The sequence below is a fragment of the Oscarella lobularis genome, chromosome 5 (genome assembly GCF_947507565.1).
Source record: "Oscarella lobularis chromosome 5, ooOscLobu1.1, whole genome shotgun sequence".
Lineage (NCBI taxonomy): Eukaryota > Metazoa > Porifera > Homoscleromorpha > Homosclerophorida > Oscarellidae > Oscarella > Oscarella lobularis.
In genome coordinates, this window is record NC_089179.1 from 1,545,026 (window position 1) to 1,556,550 (window position 11,525).

The window sequence follows — 11,525 nt, forward strand, 5'->3', positions numbered from 1 at the left end:
CGGTGCTATGGAGGTTTATCCGATATCAGAATGCCTTGCTCTCGTCATTGCTAGGAAGGCAATCCATGCCCTTGTCAAGTGAGGAAATTGACCAGCCACCGGGCTATAATGGTCACACCTTGGGGAGAGTTACCTGCTCCCTTCTATCCTAGCTCTGAGAACTCTGATTGTTGATGTACGAGCTGGCTATTTATACTCGGAGAGGCGGGGCCTAATTTCTATCGCAGCTTTACAGCAAGAAAACGCGCATCGTTTCGAATTGGAAACCAACTCGAATCGACTCAAAATTGGATTCTACTATCGTTTCGGACAAAATTTCGTCGCTATTCGGTTTCTATACACGAAAAAATGGTGGACGGAGGAGGAGCTAAGAGAGAATGATATCATAGTATGACATCATTGTCTGATGCAAGAGGATTACCGCCATTACGCTTACGCTATGAAACGCGTCCTAGTACGGTCCTACGACGAGCAAAAGCGCGGAATAGGTTCCAAAAAATGAATTCTATGCTATTCTAGAAACGCTCGGTCGCTACTCGACGCGAAAAAGCGAACGTATGCGTAGTGACGTTCAGCATGCTTGGTCAGCAAAATTCAAACAAGATGGCTGCCGGCTCTCGAACGGACGTTCGCGGACAATCTGTAGCGTTTCTCTGACTGTTACCGAAGCCCTCGACTACACTACGCATTTGCGAACCGAACGACGAGCAAGAATCGCTCATAATCGATTCAAACGCACGACAATATGGCCGCCGTTGTTACAGATCGCTTCGCTCGACGTTGTGGAAACATGAACGAGGGAAGGTGTCCAAACGTCTCTTAGGAGAGTCGTCCCCACTTTTTAGCCAAGGCCATCATTATCTAGTCTATCACGCTAATCAACTCAATGTTTATAAATGGGAAGGCATGATACAGAAGTTAAAAAACGCCGACCTTAGCTAATAATGTACATTCCTTCTAATTACACTTAGGTTTGCGCAACTAGAGATAGTTTGTGCCAATAGACAAATCGCTTGCCTGGATACTTCAACGTGCTATACCAATGAGAAAGCGCCAATCCAGTTCCTTTTGAATGCAGCTGAACTCCACCTAAAATTTCCTTTACAAATATTTCCATGCCAATCTCGTTTGTCTTCTACCAATAAAATCATTGTGACGTGCAATGTCGTGATCCCAAACGGTAAGATCAAGTTTTCTTGAAGCGAGCTCGTTCAATTCCACGTCGTAAAAAAATTCCTGCTGAAATTTCTGTACTATATTTTATATGACTAAAATTGGCACACCTTGTTATATTCCGGATTCAGAGTCTTCTTTGCCACGTACGTCTTCTGTTTGGTTTTCTTGTTCTTGTCAGGCAAAAGATAACTGTCATAGAACGACTCTTAGGGCTAGAACATACTCTGGTTTGGAGGTCTACTCACCACTTGACATAGGGGTCTGCCAGGCCATTGGAGTCCATTGGAGGCAAGCCAACCGCTTGAAGGATTCCGACCACAAGCTTCTTCTTATCCGTTTGATACTGAAGAGATACTTGAAGGGCACCTCTGTCGTGCTGCAGAGGAGCCTAGGGGATGGCATGAAAAACCAACACGAATAAAATACAATGTAATAATTCTCACTGTGTCACGCTCCGTCTACCACAGAAAAAAAGAAAAGATCCTTTAGACAAATGAATCCCGGAGGCTGTCTGGCATTTCTTACCAAAGCAATCTTCTCCAAATGTTTGACAAATTTCTCGTCCTTGTTCTTCGGAAGGTTCTTGAGAGGAAGGCGCGTTTCTCCGATGCACTGAAATTGATGGGTGACTGCGCTACGATGGTACACACTCAAGCTAAAAAATGAAACCGAATCAATGAGCGCGCGCGTGCAGTTGGCGTACAGTTACCGCAGAGTCTTCTCCTTCCAGTCTTCTTCGGTCACCCCGGGAAAGAGGAGTCGATCGTTATAGACTGGGCTGTCGTTTTTCGTTCTCACGCCGGTCTTCAGCTCTCTCGACTAAACAAAAATATTTTTATATGAAAAAAAAAGAGTTTATTTTCTTGTCTCTCTGTTTACCTGCATGTGACCCGGTAGAAGATGAAGTTTGACGAAGGAGTTGATAGGACCGCTATGACCAAACATTTTCAGTCCCTACAAAGCAGAACGATACCGTGGAAACCCATCCCAAACGACAATGCGCATACTCACAGTGCACTTTGTAACGCGAACGCACAAATCCTTCTTCTCAAAGTCATACAGCACACCAAAATACACGGCTCCAAATCGGCTTCCAGCTGTAGAAAAACGCTCCGAATGGCAACACGCTCTCGCCGCGTACGCGTCGACAAACCTCCAACATCTGAATCAACGTCGTCTTCCTGACTCACACTGATGCCTTTGTCGGCCTGCACTTGCTTGAACAACTCGTCGACGTCGATATCTTCCTCGTCCTCTTCGTCATCGTCCTGTTTCTTCTGACTCGTCTTCGCAACGCTCTGCTTACTTCCGAACATCTGAAGCCGATCGGCGTCTATCTTGTCTCGCCAGCCGCCGCCGCCGCCGCCGCCGCCGATTTTCTGACTTGGAGTAGCCAACGCTCCGTTTTTCTTAGTACGGAGTCCTTCAACGTTGCGAGTGCCGTGCGGAGACGACTGGCGACTCGACGACGACGACAATAGAGGTTCTGGTCTGATAGCATTGCCGTCGATTTCGTCGGCGCTCGTCTGTCCTCCAAATTTCCTTCTCCTGGCCTTTGAGGGAGTGTTGCCACCCAGGCTAGTGGAACTCGGCGAAGGCGAGCGATTGAGTGCTATCGGTCGCAAGTTTGTGTCGCTGACCGCTAAGGGAGTTCTTCTGAGGGGATGAGCATCTTGGGAAGTAGAGTCGGCTCGACAAAATTTTTTGCCGTAGACCGGGGTACCAGGAGGGCGCAGAAAAAAATTATCCAATTCGTTTTCGCTTGAAGACTCGGGCTCGTCACTGCCTATTGGGGGAAAGAAGTGGCAAACCAGTAGAGAGAGAATACGAAAAAGAATACCATCGTCTAATAAAACATCAGCAGGACTTTGAGACTAAAAACGACAAAGAGTATTTATTTTTTTGCAAATAATCGATAAGCGTACCCGACGCATTTGAGTCTGCCTTAGAGATTCACTCTTCACGTACGTCGGCAATTGGCCATAAAACCAGGCGCCGGTCTTCTTCCACAGCTTCAAGAAAAAGTGAACAAGTGCTCTCATCTAATCCTATGTATGTCCGCAGCACCTCTCTCATCTCTTCGCACAATTTACACACCACAACTATTTCCATAGTCGTCTCATCTCGCACTCCGCTTCCACATTCGTTGCACACGCCCTACAAGCGAAGCACTTAGCCTGTGCCTACATGACTGGTCCACCTCCTACACATGTAGAGACTCTAACAAAATTCAATATTTATGCCTCTAATGAGTTTAATTAATCTACGTTTCCCAAGTGGGGACACCGGTGCTAAAATTTTAGGTTTTCAACTATCTCTCCGCCCCCTAGCACCTTGTGACAAGACGAACAGACGAGCGACGATTTTCCGAACGCCTTGATACTATCGCCGCACATCGCGCACTTGGCGAAGCCGTCGAATGACGTCTTCTTCATATTTTCCACTCGGTTCACCAAGCGCCTAAAAATAGACCCGATCCCTTTCCTCTCTCTCTCCTTTTTCCTACTGTTCCCTCACCCGATGCGTTCCTGTTCGATCAGATCGTCCTCGACGGCCCTTCGAAGGACATCTTCGACGAGCTGCTTCTCGGCATCGCTCAGGCCTTCGACAGCGCCCCGATCGAGATCGGTCGTTCGCGTCGACCAGCCAGCTTTGATCCTAAACTCGTTTTGGGGCGGTGGGCACTCGCGCCGGGAGACTGTGTCGTACCTGGATCGCAATGCGAGCTCTCTGTCGTCCGGACAGGTCCATTTCGACGACGACGATCGGTTATCCATCTTTTGAGGGCTCTTTTGCGACAGTTCACGGACCGGAAATCAACACTTCAAAGCGCCCGGATGTTTGAATGAGCGACGAAGAAGAGAGACTCGACGCCGTTCGCGCTCGACCGATCGTTATACCGGACGGAGTTATAGCGAGTCGAGCCGACCAAGGTCCGCTTGTCTTTGATATAAACGCGGACGCTGACGTTGGCGAGAGAAAAGAAGAGGAAGCGTCAATTTCCGACCTTGACAACGACGACGACGACGAGCGGCACGAACTCGACTTGACGCCTCCAGACATTAAATTCTCGCGTCTGTGGAATAAGCACCGAGCGCTGGTACGACGAGGCTCGCGAGAAGCGAGCACTCGTTGTCTCGTTCGTTGTCTCGCCTTGGCGCGAATATTGCACGGGAATCGTCACTGGCAGCTGGGCAGGGTTCACGCCGAACTTGCCGATAATTATTTCAGCGTTAGAGGTGCGTAGATTACTTCCGGAAGTGACGTGAAATTTTTTCGTATTTTTAATTAGGTATGGAGAGCCAAGCTGCGAAGCACGGAAAACTGGCTATTGATATCGCTAGCGAAGCTTACCAAGGACTCGATGCAGACGACTCGAAGCATCTGTTTGACGTGATGTCCGTACTTGTATTGGGCTACTTTGTTCTGGGTCAGGCACTACGGAGTCAAGCTCAGTAGGCGTCGAGCAGAATGCTTCTGTGTTGATTCGAGTTGCTGTCTTTTTTTGAAGGGAGTCTCGAGCGGAAGATGCTCTCCTAAAAGCATACAAGTTTGTCAAGGAGCTACGATTCAAGAGCGATTATCCTGCAGAACAAATGAAGCAGTCTGTCAGAATCCTGGTCACTTTGGCGCTGTAAGAATTGCATCTTATTTCTTACCTTGTTTGATTCTTTCTGCAGGTGTTGTTTGCAGTTGAAAAAGCACGATTCTTGCCAGCGCTATTTGGATGAAGTACGACTCACTTGCTTTGACTGAGAAGTTTGCCGACGCGCTTTCTTATCGTTAGGCCCTTCAACTTGGACTCAAGTTGTACGGAGAAGATAGCGTTGAACTGATCGAAATCTATCAAACATTAGGAAAAGTTAGTAGTCAAGAAACGCTTATATGCATAGCTACACTGCTACGTTCTATAGTCAAAACAGGCTGAAAGCGCGGGAGCAGGAATCGACGATCTCACAACTGCGTACTCCATTGCATTAGAAAAGTAATCAATTCTTTATTTAGTGACCCTTACACGTGTTCTTTCTTTAGATGTGGAGACTGTTCCGAAGAGGTGGCATCGACTGCTCATTCTCTTGCCATTGCATTCACGTCGCTTGGAGACGACGCTGGAACCAAAGCAGCTGAGCGCTACCTAATCGAATCTCTCGGAGCGTATAAACGTCTGCACGGCGCAAGACACGCAAAGGCAATATCAGCTCAAGAAGAATTGTGCCGTCTATTGCTGCGAACAGATCAGCATCAAGTTAGTACTGTAGAAGGGATGGCTTACTAGAAAAACATCTTTGGTTCTGCTTTTACAGAAAGCTGCAGAACAACTTGCTAGTATCATTGAAGCAAAGAAAGCCAAATATGGTGACCCAAGCGAAGAGGTACGAGTACTTAGAGAGGTCAAATTCAAACTTTAGATTTTTCCTATACAGCTTGCATCCACGTATAAATTATCTGCAACTCTTTCCTTATCAAAGGGCCAGCTTGATAAGGCGGTACAGCACTATCAAAAGGTGAATTAAACTAGTTTTTGGAGAGGAGGCAGTCCTGACAAACTTATCTTAGTGCCACGCAATGATGAAGACGGTTTTAGGTGCTAATCACAAGAAAACGGTACAAATAGCTGAAACAATTAACATGCTATCAAAGTAAGGAGTAAAAAAAGGCTCAACATCAGCAAACGAATTGTTTAATTTAGATCGACAGTGGCAAATTCTGTCTTCGGAAAAAGCAAGCTCGAACAAAGACCCAGATTTAGAACAGTAGTAAAATAGTCAACCTGAAACCTGAAAACGAAAAAAAAAAAACTCACACATATTAAGAAAAACGGTCTATGTTCTTAAAACACATCGAGCAACACTCCTCAAAGATCGAGAAGATTTTCCACCGATCCGGGATCGGCTTGATCTTTGACGTCGTCGAAATTGAATTCATCCGGATCGTTCATCGTATCGGACGCGAGCAAGTCCGGATGAGAGCGAGCCCTCGCAAACTCGGAAAATCCGTCGTCGACGTTGAGATGAGCGGGAACGGCGCTCGGAGGTTTTTTCTCGACGGGCGGCGTCGAAACGGGCGAAGGACCTTTCACCGGAACGCGTTTGATGCGCAGAGATGCGGGAGACGACGGCGGCGGCGCTAGCGCGGGCGCCACGAGCCCCGACGGCACGGCAGACGCCGGTTTGTCTTTCTTTTCGACGAGCGGCGAGTTTTTCGGGCTAGCGCGCGCGACTTCCGCCGCCGCTTGATCTTTCGCGCGCGCCATCGCCGGCGAATTGTTCGCGCTGCCGGAGCGTTTTTGCTTGTACTGCCACACGCGGTAGGCAATGTTGAACGCCTTCGAGACGGTCATGCACATTGCGCGAACTTTCTTCGCGCTATCCGCCTTGGTCACGTGCACCTTCATCTTTCCCGTGTCCGCCTCCTTAGCAACGAAAGCGAATGCCGTGTCGTAGTGCTTGTCCGTGCCGCAGTACGAGATTCGATGTAGGGGAATCTCGTCTACGGTCATTTTCGTGCGCAAATCTTTGACTCTCAGGCTCTTATCGGTGACAGCGAGTGACATGGGAGTGCCGACTTTCCACGAGTTCGCCTCCGCTTTGCGAAAGACGGTGCGTAGCACTTCGGTCGTGCAGTCATTTCCCATGCCCGTCGGATGATAGCCGGATCCGAGATAGACGACGTGAAAATTGATGCCCTTCGCGAAGGGATCGTCGTCGGCGGCGGAAGCCAAGTCATAGCTCTCCCTGCCGAGCTTCTTCTTTATCGCTTTCGGACTGTCCCGGATCTTCTTCGCAATCGACGACATCGAAGAAGCCTTAGGGTGTCGTAGAGTACGGTTGCGTTCGAAAAATAACAACACGAGACCGAGAACGCATGCGTTCGCGTCGCGTGTGGGCCATCCCTACTCTTCTACGTTCTCACGTGATGATCTCAACGTTCGCAAGACGTCGTTTTTGCACTCGACGACGCAGACCAGCTGTTGTCGGCGACGAGTTTCTCTTCGGAATCCAACCGTGCTTGCTCGCCTTGCAGGCGGCGCGACGGACGATTTTCGACGTTTACGTGAAGAGCGACTACGCGAACGCTCGTAGGTGGGCCGGGTCTCGTTCGCGATTGGCTACATGCAAATGAGAGCGCAGGTCGCCGCTTCACGATGTTGTCAAAATAGCGCAGACGAAGGGTATCCCCGTGCGGGGTGCAGACAAAGGAAGATTGGGAACGATGAGCGAAGGTTATATAATAATCGTCTTTGTGTTTTTTTCGGATGTCGGTGCGATTTTCAATTTCAAGGTCGACCCCATCAAGGCGTCGTCATGAAAGTGGGTCGTCTCAATTACGAGCCCATTTCTTATGTGAAAAAGTGACAGAGAATCGATTAGATATGCGTATTCGTTTGATTGCTATATACCAGGGAGTTGGACAACGGTCGTTTTCCTCTATGGGTTCTGCTAGATGCGATTCAGGCAACCGTTCTCAGATTTTAAAATTGATTTGCTTTGATTCTGACGTAAATAGGATCCAATGAACGTTGGAGCTGTTCTACGAACGTGCTGTTTTCTGGGTGTGGACAAAGTTGTTGTCTGTAACAAGAATTGGTACCTTTACCTTTTGTGAGATGATGGAATGACTGACTATGGTTCTCTAGTGCACCATTGACTCCCACCGTTAGCAAAGCCAGTGCTGGTGCCATAGAGGCATTCCCAGTGTATTCGACGTCGAGTTCAATTCGATTTATCAAGGCTTGTCAACGAATTTTCTTTTTTTTTCTGTGGTAATTCAATAGCTTTTGCACAGGAGTGTCTTTCAGCAGGTTGGAGTGTTGTTGGAGGCAGCTCTGCCAATCACTCAAAATCAAATAGCGAAATAATTGACTGCAGCAAGCCATTTAGCATACCTCACCCTGTGCTATTAGTTCTCGGTCAGTAAAAGACTCGGTTTTCCATCAGAACTCGTATAAGCATGCGTTCTGCAGGAAACGAAGGATATGGTCTAAGGCCAAGTGTTGCCAATATTTGCTCTCACCTAATACATGTACCTCCATCTGAGGGAAACCAAGCATTGAACTTTGGCTTAGACTCCCTCAACGTTTCTGTAGCAACAGGTACAGTAAATTGACAACACAAACAATGAATAAGATTTTTACCCTGTAGGCATTCTTGTTTTTCGGTTGAAGCAGGAAATAGAATACGCACTTAATTGATATCGAGGTGACCACTCCCCCTGCATCGTGCCCAATGAGTTTTCTTCGCCAACTCGCGTCGCGTTGTCTCCCGACCTTCAGCCGCGCTGGTGCGCTGCAATTTCGCACCGTTTCATCTCGTTCGTACGGCGGAATGGGCTTCCTATCCGAAGAACAGCCGCCGCTCGATCAACAACACACGAAAAGGCGCTTCGCCGGCAAATCGGCAATCGTCACCGGTGGAGCGTCCGGCATCGGTCGAGCCGTCGTCGAACGCTTCCTCAACGACGGCGCGCGCGTCGCCGTCTTCGATATAAACGACGAACTCGGCGTCGCACTCGAAGCGGACCAAACGTCGAAAGGTCACGAGATGAAATACTACAAAGTCGACGTGTCGAACAAAGACGAGTGCGATCGTGCGACGGCCGACTTCGCGTCGAGCAGCCTTCACTTCCTCGTCAACAGCGCCGTCTACTTCGGATCGGAGGGGCTGAACGCCGATCGAGACGACTGGGACAAGAGCCTACGCGTGAATATCGAGGGCTACGCGAACATGGTCCAGTCGTGTCATGCGCACATGATACGCGCCGGGCGCGACGAGTGCGCCGTCGTCAACGTCGCCAGCGTCTCGGCTCACATCGCGCAGCCGGTACGATGGACCTATTCGGCGACAAAAGGCGCCGTCGCTGTTATGACTAAGTGCATGGCTCTCGATTTGTCCGTCGACGGCATACGGGTTAATTCCGTTTCGCCGCCGTGGGTGTGGACGCCGGAAGTGGCGAAGGCGGCCGAATTCAATCGAGCCAAGTACGAGAAGATATGGGGACCGTTTCACATGAAACGTCGCATGGCCGAAACGTCCGAAGTGGCGTCGACCGTTTGCTTTCTCTGCAGCCGAGACGCGTCCTACATCACGGGCACCGACATCCGAGTGGACGGCGGATACTTGAGCTTGGGCCCGGAAGGACTCGGCGACAAGTCGGCGTTCGCGGGAACGAAGAAAGCGTAGAACACATACGAGAAAAAAACCCCTATTTTTTCATTCACTCATTCATTGACTGATTCATCATTCTACCTTGTGAGACATTCTTGGTATAACCAATTCTTTGCTATCCTCCACGGTCACCTCGTGCGCGCTACCGCGAAACATGTAGACGACTCGCAGGCGTTTCTCTTCGCCGAGACAGGGATCGCAGAAGCCGGCAAGACCGCTCTTCGTCTCCGTCTCGTGCAATATCAATTTCGAGTCACGGACGAGACATTGGACGGGTATGGTGACGTTGATCACTTTACCCGTCTCGTCGCTTTCGTTTCCGACTAATTTTCCGTACCACGCTTCAGTGATGACGAGTCCGTTTCGCTGCGTTTCGTTAGCGACATTTCGCTCGTATGTCTCCTTCATGAGTCGTATGGCCGCTTCCGCTTCCGCTTTCTTGCGCTCCGTGTCGGCGGCCGACGCTCGTTGCCGTTCGATGCGATCTTGTTCCGCTTTGCGCTTCACAAACGGATCGATGACAAAATACTTGGCCAGCCAGTAGACGGCGATCGGAACGACGGTTCCATAGAGCACAGCTTCAGGAACGAATTCTTCGGAGAGAGCAATGGGAATGCGGAATTCTTGACTAGCTCGAACCAGCCTGAGAGAAAAAAATTCTGTTAGAAAAACAATTGGGTCATCAAAGTTTTAGGCCCCCCATGCATTATTATATACAGGTCCTCCCCTCTGATATAGTGGAAGTGGGGGTATTTATATATCTTTCTAATGTTAAGGTTCTTACTTCAACTTGAGAACGACTCCTCTCGGAAGGCCAACACTCATTGTCGCTCCCAGCCGACTGTTCTTCGATACTTGTTTCTCCAAGCCACACTCAACGTGAATTGATGTCAGACCTACTTTGCCAGAGACACTAACATTGGTATCGTCGTCGTCGCGAAATCGATAGAGATACGACGCCTGAATAAACGACTGCTGAAATCCAAGTTGAAAGATCAACGCGAATCGATGCGACGGCGTTTCGTGAACCAACGTCGATCTCATGGACGATTGAAAACCGGTTCGAAGCGTCAGCTGACCAGTCAAATTGTCGTCCAATCGTCGCGACAGATTCGCCGTGAAAAGAGGCGAAAGCCCATATAAAGTACTAACGAGAGAAATCCCAGCCATGGCTTGAACGTGCCGCGTCACATTGGCAAAGACCCGCCCGCCGAACTGATACCCGTCGCCGGCCGTCCCGTCGACTTCGACCCATCGATCCGCTCGAACGACGTGACGCAACAAAACGGCCACGTGACCGTGACCGCGCCCATTTCTCGCCGACAACGATCCACTCACGGTCACCGCATCGTTTCCGGTCGGCAACGGCGCGTCGATTTGCTGCTGCATCGTCATGCCGCTCAATTCGATTCGTCGCTCGTCGTCGTCGTACGAATCGAACAGATCCGTCGCGTTCACGCTGATCGTCGTCGCGCCGCACGGATTCGTCGAACGGCGAACGTTCTCCTCTTCGCGCAGGCGTCGAAGGCGTTCGTATTCTTCGCGTATTTCCGTCGGCGTTCGCGTGCGAGCGATCACCTCCCAGCCGGCGTCGAGACCCTCGCGACCGTATATGTCGTAGATCGTGCGCTTTTCTGGATCGCTGAGCACGGCGTGCGCTTCTTTGACGCGAGCGAAAAGTTTTTCGGCCGCCGATTTCGCTTGGGAGTCCGTGTGCTTGTCCGGATGGCATATGACGCAGAGACGGCGAAAGGAGGCGTTGATTTCTGCTGTCGTCGCCTCTTTGCTGACGTTCAGTAAGGAATAATACGAATCGCGGTCGCTATCGTTCGCCGCCGCCGCCATTACTAATGTTCGCGCTTGCGTGGAATTTGACCACGTGTCTCGTCGCCTTTTGCACCCGTATCGACGTTTTACGATGTCTTTGCCGTCCGTTCAGAAGCAGATACAGCAGGATTGGGACAACCGCGAATTCGCTGAAATTTTAACTCTCAGCATTAAGAAGATTTCCGACTTTCTCAACGCTTTCGGTAGGCGTTTCGATGCACTTGCCACGAAATCTAATTCCCTAGTAGATATGTCGGCAAGATCGAGGCTGGCGAAGCTGAACGAGAAACTTACTGCTTTGGAAAGGAGAGTAGACTTCTTGGAAGCCAGTGTACGATAGTGAAATCTCTCATTTCT

General features: G+C 49.6%; 6 protein-coding genes and 1 long non-coding RNA gene across 9 annotated transcripts; 3 read left to right on the plus strand and 4 right to left on the minus strand.

Annotated features, from left to right (window-relative positions):
- Positions 1–869: 869 nt before the first annotated feature.
- On the minus strand, positions 870–4,089 carry LOC136187244 (rabphilin-3A-like). Of its 3 annotated transcripts, XM_065974814.1 has the most exons (17): positions 3,886–4,089; positions 3,694–3,834; positions 3,510–3,636; positions 3,244–3,333; positions 3,102–3,188; positions 3,017–3,050; positions 2,900–2,962; positions 2,330–2,848; positions 2,188–2,273; positions 2,056–2,130; positions 1,886–1,995; positions 1,702–1,831; positions 1,620–1,634; positions 1,422–1,564; positions 1,284–1,365; positions 1,140–1,239; positions 870–1,089 (listed from the first exon to the last, which is right to left on the minus strand). In XM_065974814.1, exons 1-17 carry the CDS (start codon positions 3,951–3,953, stop codon positions 968–970), a joined length of 1,992 nt encoding a protein of 663 aa, XP_065830886.1. In that variant the 5' UTR covers positions 3,954–4,089; the 3' UTR covers positions 870–967. The 3 variants fall into 3 exon arrangements, with proteins under 3 accessions (XP_065830886.1, XP_065830885.1, XP_065830884.1); XM_065974813.1 differs by having other exon boundaries at positions 1,140–1,236; positions 2,330–2,962; XM_065974812.1 differs by having other exon boundaries at positions 2,330–2,962.
- On the plus strand, positions 3,996–5,985 carry LOC136187249 (tetratricopeptide repeat protein 23-like). Its single transcript, XM_065974821.1, has 11 exons — positions 3,996–4,415; positions 4,469–4,631; positions 4,688–4,810; positions 4,857–4,908; positions 4,964–5,038; positions 5,091–5,161; positions 5,209–5,422; positions 5,481–5,549; positions 5,601–5,681; positions 5,734–5,816; positions 5,867–5,985. The coding sequence occupies exons 1-11, from the start codon at positions 4,022–4,024 to the stop codon at positions 5,940–5,942; spliced, it is 1,401 nt and encodes a 466-aa protein (XP_065830893.1). The 5' UTR covers positions 3,996–4,021; the 3' UTR covers positions 5,943–5,985.
- Positions 5,841–7,043, minus strand: LOC136187256 (low density lipoprotein receptor adapter protein 1-A-like). Its single transcript, XM_065974830.1, has one exon. The coding sequence runs from the start codon at positions 6,971–6,973 to the stop codon at positions 6,032–6,034; it is 942 nt and encodes a 313-aa protein (XP_065830902.1). The 5' UTR covers positions 6,974–7,043; the 3' UTR covers positions 5,841–6,031.
- LOC136187258 (rRNA methyltransferase 1, mitochondrial-like) lies at positions 6,874–8,408 on the plus strand. The gene is made up of 9 exons (XM_065974831.1): positions 6,874–7,259; positions 7,308–7,399; positions 7,459–7,528; positions 7,580–7,631; positions 7,684–7,763; positions 7,814–7,907; positions 7,963–8,086; positions 8,141–8,269; positions 8,319–8,408. The coding sequence occupies exons 1-9, from the start codon at positions 7,042–7,044 to the stop codon at positions 8,366–8,368; spliced, it is 909 nt and encodes a 302-aa protein (XP_065830903.1). The 5' UTR covers positions 6,874–7,041; the 3' UTR covers positions 8,369–8,408.
- Positions 7,545–8,278, minus strand: LOC136187267 (uncharacterized). The gene is made up of 3 exons (XR_010669896.1): positions 8,191–8,278; positions 8,063–8,134; positions 7,545–8,002 (listed from the first exon to the last, which is right to left on the minus strand). It is a non-coding gene; the product is annotated as an uncharacterized lncRNA (long non-coding RNA).
- On the plus strand, positions 8,403–9,472 carry LOC136187255 (dihydroanticapsin 7-dehydrogenase-like). Its single transcript, XM_065974829.1, has one exon. It carries the CDS (start codon positions 8,403–8,405, stop codon positions 9,354–9,356), a length of 954 nt encoding a protein of 317 aa, XP_065830901.1. The 3' UTR covers positions 9,357–9,472.
- LOC136187246 (dnaJ homolog subfamily C member 11-like) lies at positions 9,363–11,520 on the minus strand. Its single transcript, XM_065974816.1, has 2 exons — positions 10,126–11,520; positions 9,363–9,984 (listed from the first exon to the last, which is right to left on the minus strand). Exons 1-2 carry the CDS (start codon positions 11,184–11,186, stop codon positions 9,414–9,416), a joined length of 1,632 nt encoding a protein of 543 aa, XP_065830888.1. The 5' UTR covers positions 11,187–11,520; the 3' UTR covers positions 9,363–9,413.
- Positions 11,521–11,525: the final 5 nt, after the last annotated feature.

Bases quoted from the DNA above. Each gene is read 5' to 3' on its own strand.
- LOC136187244 (XM_065974812.1), bottom strand. From the start codon at position 3,953: ATGGATAACCGATCGTCGTCGTCGAAATGGACCTGTCCGGACGACAGA. The intron at 3,637-3,693 runs GTGAGGGAACAG...GTCTATTTTTAG, and splicing joins ATCGAACAGGAACGCATCGG to GCGCTTGGTGAACCGAGTGG. The intron at 3,189-3,243 runs GTGCTGCGGACA...TTTTTCTTGAAG, and splicing joins TGTGCGAAGAGATGAGAGAG to CTGTGGAAGAAGACCGGCGC.
- LOC136187249 (XM_065974821.1), top strand. From the start codon at position 4,022: ATGAGCGACGAAGAAGAGAGACTCGACGCCGTTCGCGCTCGACCGATC. The intron at 4,909-4,963 runs GTACGACTCACT...TCTTATCGTTAG, and splicing joins GCCAGCGCTATTTGGATGAA to GCCCTTCAACTTGGACTCAA. The intron at 5,162-5,208 runs GTAATCAATTCT...TTCTTTCTTTAG, and splicing joins TACTCCATTGCATTAGAAAA to ATGTGGAGACTGTTCCGAAG.
- LOC136187256 (XM_065974830.1), bottom strand. From the start codon at position 6,973: ATGTCGTCGATTGCGAAGAAGATCCGGGACAGTCCGAAAGCGATAAAG.
- LOC136187258 (XM_065974831.1), top strand. From the start codon at position 7,042: ATGCGTTCGCGTCGCGTGTGGGCCATCCCTACTCTTCTACGTTCTCAC. The intron at 7,529-7,579 runs GTGACAGAGAAT...GCTATATACCAG, and splicing joins CCCATTTCTTATGTGAAAAA to GGAGTTGGACAACGGTCGTT. The intron at 8,087-8,140 runs GTCAGTAAAAGA...TGCGTTCTGCAG, and splicing joins CCCTGTGCTATTAGTTCTCG to GAAACGAAGGATATGGTCTA.
- LOC136187255 (XM_065974829.1), top strand. From the start codon at position 8,403: ATGAGTTTTCTTCGCCAACTCGCGTCGCGTTGTCTCCCGACCTTCAGC.
- LOC136187246 (XM_065974816.1), bottom strand. From the start codon at position 11,186: ATGGCGGCGGCGGCGAACGATAGCGACCGCGATTCGTATTATTCCTTA. The intron at 9,985-10,125 runs GTAAGAACCTTA...TTTTTCTCTCAG, and splicing joins GGAGTCGTTCTCAAGTTGAA to GCTGGTTCGAGCTAGTCAAG.